Genomic DNA, 6179 nt, shown 5'->3' with positions numbered 1-6179 from the left:
GCAAGCTAGTCCAAAATACTGCAGATTGTAACCTTACAAAGTCTTGAACTGCCCATGATATGCACCGCATGTGTATTGCACTCCTTAGTGCAAAATTTTGAATTATAGATGGGCCCAGGGCCCATATAGGTAATAATCGTTAGAAAAGCTCAAAGGTGTTATGACATGGTGGAAAGTTTAGTACTAGCTCGATTTTTGGAGGAGAGTTGAGACAAACATATGGGAGATTCTCTTTTACATGTCATTGAAGTTTGAAAACAAGAATGGTACAGACGCGCTCCTCTTCCAGCTCCTACCTCGCACGCACGTGTTTTGACGAGTTGCGTTCAAACCTATGGCATGTGCACGCTCTGCTCTGGAACCTCGTTCTTTGTGATCCTGCGCCGGGAGAAGCGTGATTAGGTTTTTGAGGGCACGAGTGCTCGTTGTTGTTCTTCGACTACACCCTCGACCTGCACCAGGCCGAGGCCGCGGCTTTGTCTTGGCATACTGCAAGGTATGGTCTGTTCATCCCTGACATTGTGGTTTTCATCGATGTTACTGATATTGTTATCATCATGATTTATTTACAGAATCAAACCGAAATTTTTACTTTATCCACTAATCCAAAAAACTAATGTTTATAGGCAATTTTTTATTTAAGGCTTTGCTAATACATTGAAACTGAACCCGTTTACGGGGTTCGTTTTAATCATTGGCAGACTGAGACTACCTTGTGGCTCATAATGATGAATGTGTTCTGGGTCGCTGGTGGCACTCCTGATGGAACAATTGCTCCAGAACAGGAGAAGTCATTCTTGGAGGCCACCAATGTCTTTGTCATAACCATTATAGGGTGATCAAAGACAAGCTAGTTAATCCTTGTCTTCATATATGGGTTGCCAAGAACTTGTGGGATGCGCTCGAAGCTGTGCTCAATGCAACAGATGTTCAAAGCGAGTTGTATGCCATGGAGCAATTCCATGACTATGGGGTGGTTGAGAACCATCATGTACTTTACTAGGCTCATGAGATATAATGTATCGCCAAGGAGCTCAAACTCCTTAAATGTGAGTTACCAGACAAGTTTGTCCCGAGATGCATAATTGTTAAACTCCCTCTTTGGAGGAACTTTGCTACTTCTCTAAAACATCAGAGATGTGAATTCTTAGTAGAGGATGTCATCGATCATCTGGGTATTGAAGAGAATTTCAGAGCAAATGACTCTCATGTCAAAAGGGTTGAGGGAGCTTCTAGTGCCAATATGGTGTAGAAGAATTCTCACAAGTTCAAAGGAAAGAACACAATCCATCAAAATACCAACTTTAGGAAGAAGGGTAAGAAAAAAAAAGACATGCAATAAAGATGGTTGCTTCACTTGCGGTCAGGGATGGCCACTAGGCCTCCAGGTGATTATGAGGATGTTTTTCCAGAAGAATTACAAGGAATGCCTCCTAACTGGCCTGTTGAGTTTGTGATTGAACTCGAGCCCGGCAAAACCTGCCCACATGCGTCCTTATAAACTTGGGCATGAAAAGCTAAAGGAGTTGAAGGAGCGGCTCAATGAACAAGAGTGTCTCGGTCTGATCATACCAAGTTCATCTCCTTGGGGATGTGGTGTTCTCTTCGTCAAGAAAAAAGATGGCACGAAGAGACTTTGTGTCAATTACCGCCCCTTGAATAAGAAGACGATCAAGAACCGATAACCTATTCCCAACATCAATGAATTATTCTAGCAACTCAAAGGTGCCAAGGTGTTCTCCAAGCTTGATCTTCGTATGGGCTACCACACCAAATCAAAATTTGTGAGCAAGACATTCCAAAAACAGCTTTTGTGACAAGCTTTGGCTCATACGAGTACACGGTGATGGCTTTGGTCTTGTAAATGACCCTCCAACTTTCTCTCGCATGATGAACTTTGTATTCTCTCCATACAGAAATGAGTTTGCCCTCGTTTATCTTGATGACATCCTGGTTTTCTCCAAGTCCAAGGAAGAGCATGCAAAGCATCTATGCTTAGTGCTTGATAAGCTCAGGGAGCATCATTTCTATGCAAGTTCTCAAAGTGTGAATTCTAGATCAATTAGGTACTCTACTTCGGGCATGTTATCTCAGCCAAGGGCATCTCGGTAAATCCTGAAAAGGTTGAAGTTATTGTCAAGTGGTAGCCTCCTTAGAATGTGAAGCAACTCCAAAGTTTTCTCGGGCTTGAAAGCTATTGCAGAAGATTCGTGGAGAACTTCTCCAAGATTGCTAAGCCTTTGTCAAAACCTCCTCCGGAAGAATGCTAAGTATTCTTGGACTCTAGAATGTGATGTTCTGTTCAATACACTCAAAGAGAAGCTCATTTTAGCTCCGGTTCTTACACCTCCCGATGAATCCAAGCCTTTCCAAGTGTTCTGCGATGCCCCGTTGCAAGGTCTTGGTGCATTTCTCATGCAAGAAAATCAAGTTGTGGCATATAATTCTCAACAATTGAGGCCAAATAAGAATAACTACCCCACTCACGACCTTGAGTTGGCAGAAGTTGCCCATGCTTTGATAACCTGGAGGCATCTATTACTGGGCAAACAAGTTGAAGTTTCTGCCGGTCATAAGAGCTTGAAATACATTTTCACTCAGCCCAACCCCAATCACCATCAGACTCGTTGGGTGGAGATGATTCAAGAGTATAATTCATTGAGTATACCCCAGGCAAAGCCAGTGTCATTGCAGATGCTCTAAGCAGAAAAGCATATTGCAACACCCTCATTCTCAAGCCAGTCCAGCCCGACCTTTGTGAAGATTTCAGGAAGCTCAACCTCCAATTCATTCCTCAAGGGTTTTTTTTCAATCTTCAAGTGACTCCAACCTTGGAGGCTCAAATTTGCGAAGCTCAACTTCTTAATTCCATGGTGAAGAAAGTGAAAGATGGCATTGCCAAGGGCATTCCCAAGTACAAGTGATATCACATCGATGACAAAGACACCTTGTTCTTTGAGGACCGGCTTGTACTACCCAAGGGTGATCTTAGCAAAGTCATAATGGATGAAGCACATAATTCCCTCCTTTCCATCCATCCAGGCAGCTCCAATATGTATCATGATCTCAAGAAAAATTTCTGGTGGACTCGTATGAAATGTGAGATTGCTCAGTTTGTCAACGAGTGTGATGTTTCCCGCAGAGTGAAGATGAAACACCATCATCCGGCAAGACTCCTTCAACCTCTCCCTATTCTTGAGTGGAAATTCGATCACATAGAGATGGATTTTGTCACTGGTTTTCCCAAATCCAAGAAAGGTAATGACACTATCTTCATGGTCATTGATAAGCTCACTAAAGTCGTTCACTTCTTACCAGTCAAGGATTCAATCACAACAACTCAGTTGGCAGAATTGTACACTTCCAGAGTGGTCTCCTTGCACGGTATTCCTCAATTGATCCCCTCAGACGGTGGAAGCATTTTTCACTTCCAGGTTTTGGGATTCCTTCCAGCAAGCTATTGGCACAAAGAATAAGAATAAATGGTTCCCACCTATTTATACTAAGCATTTTTACCTCATACAACTCACTTTCTCACTAAATATATGTTATTTTCTAGTGATACTCCCACTAGCATACAATTTATCCTGTTTGAACTCACCAACATAATTGACCACTTATGATGCCCAACATTAAATACATTGTTTTGTGTTAAACAATTCCAATGTGAAATACGATTGTGTTCAATGAAAAGTAAGCTACTTGAGTTTTATCTTGCCACAATTTAAGAAAATCAATAGCTAGACCTGATTTGCCTCTAAATCTAACCAAAGCAACTGAAGGTAAACATAATCACATTTCTCCATGAAATAACTTGTGACATATATTTTCAGCCCGGACCGAAGCCCGGCCCGGCCTGACATATGCACAGGGTATAGTTGCCAAAGACCGTCTTCACATGTAGTGGGCCATGATATCGTCAGGCCGTGTGCAATGCGTCCATTTCCAGTTGGCCCAAGATCCGTCCACTTTATTTTGACATTTCGATAGAAAAATGAACAGCACCAACTCGACCGGCATCATCTGTGCCAAGTTAAAAGATCACTCGCAGTCTATAAAAAGCGACATAGTAATAATCACTAAGCCTTCGATTAGCCAAATATCCTGTTGAGCGTAGCGGCCAACCGGACGCCGCCTTGCGCCAGCCTCAGGTTCACCACCGGCCGCCTGCTCCCGAAATACGCGTCTGAAACACACAGATACAGTGGTCATTTGGTCACTCTATCAGTCGACCAATCAGGAGATGATGGTCCTACGTTGGATTTTAGTTTAAGCAGACACACATACCACTCAGCGTTGAATCTTCTGTCACGCCCTTGTACGCCGAGTTGCATGCTGCAGCGATGCTCTCCGACCCATATCTTGCAGAGTTAGATGAGACCGATCAGACGACTAAATGCGATATAATGGAATAATAATCTGGGCCATAAGTACTGAACATTTGCACACTCCTAATTATACACAACCGAATAAATACTGAACATGCTTTTCCTTTTCCCTTTGAAAAAAGAAAAGAAAGAAATCAAGCATGCTGCATGCGTACTTGTCAGGGCACGCAGTCTGGCTCTTGGCGCACTCCTCCCATTCCTGCACTTTGTCTGACCACGCCCCCTGCAATCACTCAGTCAATCAGCGTCAGTTACTACAGTACCAGAAATTTACCAGCCACTGTATATATACAGATAATAATACGAATAAACAATCTTCAGAACAATTCCGCACCGTTATGTTCTTGTTCAGCGCGTCGACGAATTCGCCCGTGCCTTCGTCGTAGTAGTCCTTCTCCGCCGTCTGGATGATGTTCACATCCCATACCTGACAACATATAACAACCAAGGCACAAGTTTCAGCATCATTGCCACATTTTTCAGTCTGATGTCTGAACTACACAAGGCTTACATGGTGGAGTACGGTCTTCCTCCTGTACCAGTGGACGTCGATGGTGTTCCCGCCTCTGTCAGAAGCAAAACCACAATGCAGTGGCTACATAAACAAGAAGCATCAGCTGCCTGAACTTGCAACCTGCAACAGAAACACTTGCAAAAACCGGGCAATTGGGGTCTGGCAGGAGTAGTACCTGGTGGATGTCTCCCATGAAGTGTGAGAGGAACAAGAGCGCTTCCGTCAGGTTATCTGCAGTATTTCATACATACAGATACTTCAGTAATTCAGTATACCAAAAGAGATGTGCCGACGTTTGTATGATCTAACTCAACATTACATTGGCCGGAAGATTTAGAAGATGGCGATAGCGATGATGATCCGTAGGTGAGGAGCTGGGACGTGTAGTTGTTGATGGCGCCGGCGACGCAGCGGCCCTTGACGCCCTCCTCGTCCTTGCAGTCCCCTGAACCAACAACAGAGACCGGTGGAAAGATCAGTACACCATTTTGCTGCGGTCAGTTTCAGTCGAACAACAGAGTGTGGATTAACTACGACTACGTACTGTCGTAGGAGTAGTTGCAGACGTTGTCCGGGACGTCGATGAAGTGGAGCGGCGCCGACCAGTGGTACCTGAACCTGACCCTGTCGGCCCAGGAGCAGAGGCTGCTCAGGTTGCCGCCGGCGCCCGACGGCAGCAGGTCGTTCACCGCCTTCGCCGCCGCGTCGCTCAGCCGGCCCTGCGAACACACGTCACGACCACCGCTCGATCAATCACACTGCCGGCCGACATGCTCCAGAAACCAACAGAGATATGCTGCCTAGTGCGTACGTACCTGCGCGATCTCGCAGATGATGAGGTGGCCGTCGACGCCCCAGCCGAGCGACGGCGCGGGGAGGGCGGCGACGACGACGGCGAGGAGGAGCAGGAGCGCCGTGCCGGCCTGGCGACCCTGCATCGCGGCGGCACCGGAAACTGAGACGGGGAGAATGAGAGATGATGATGGATCTCTTCTCCGCTGCGTCTTTTAAGCAGAATTTTTTGGATGCGGCGTGTAAATGCGGGCGCGTTCGGGAAAGGAAAGAGGAGCGATCTTTGGAGCGGACAGCGTACGCAGTAAAGCGCGCGATATCCTGCCAATCAATGCCCGCCATGAATCAGGTTCACACCATGAATGTTTTCTTTCTTTTGGGGTGGACGTTCACACCATGCTGAAAATGCCGACCACGTTCATACAGAAGCCCATAATCTGCGAGTGTCGTTTGTGAGCCAGATGGGAGTTTTTTTATGTGCATGC

The 6179-nt window shown here is 45.6% G+C and overlaps 1 protein-coding gene across 1 annotated transcript; it reads right to left on the bottom strand.

Moving 5' to 3' along the window:
* Positions 1-3796: 3796 nt before the first annotated feature.
* LOC119271042 (endonuclease 2-like) lies at positions 3797-5867 on the bottom strand. Its single transcript, XM_037553011.1, has 9 exons — positions 5718-5867; positions 5447-5621; positions 5222-5347; positions 5078-5133; positions 4900-4983; positions 4723-4815; positions 4544-4611; positions 4288-4361; positions 3797-4186 (listed from the first exon to the last, which is right to left on the bottom strand). The coding sequence occupies exons 1-9, from the start codon at positions 5838-5840 to the stop codon at positions 4092-4094; spliced, it is 894 nt and encodes a 297-aa protein (XP_037408908.1). The 5' UTR covers positions 5841-5867; the 3' UTR covers positions 3797-4091.
* Between the last annotated feature and the right edge of the window lie 312 nt (positions 5868-6179).

Source organism: Triticum dicoccoides, chromosome 3A (genome assembly GCF_002162155.2).
Source record: "Triticum dicoccoides isolate Atlit2015 ecotype Zavitan chromosome 3A, WEW_v2.0, whole genome shotgun sequence".
NCBI classification, from domain to species: domain Eukaryota; kingdom Viridiplantae; phylum Streptophyta; class Magnoliopsida; order Poales; family Poaceae; genus Triticum; species Triticum dicoccoides.
The sequence above is the reverse complement of the archived record's forward strand: the minus strand, read 5'-3'. Positions and strand labels throughout refer to the sequence as shown.

What these genes read in the sequence shown, in the direction of transcription:
- LOC119271042 (XM_037553011.1), bottom strand. Translation starts at nt 5,840, where the DNA reads ATGCAGGGTCGCCAGGCCGGCACGGCGCTCCTGCTCCTCCTCGCCGTC. An exon ending in TCATCTGCGAGATCGCGCAG is followed by an intron (nt 5,622 to 5,717) that starts GTACGTACGCAC and finishes GTGTGTTCGCAG; the next exon opens with GGCCGGCTGAGCGACGCGGC. An exon ending in CTGCAACTACTCCTACGACA is followed by an intron (nt 5,348 to 5,446) that starts GTACGTAGTCGT and finishes TTGTTGGTTCAG; the next exon opens with GGGACTGCAAGGACGAGGAG.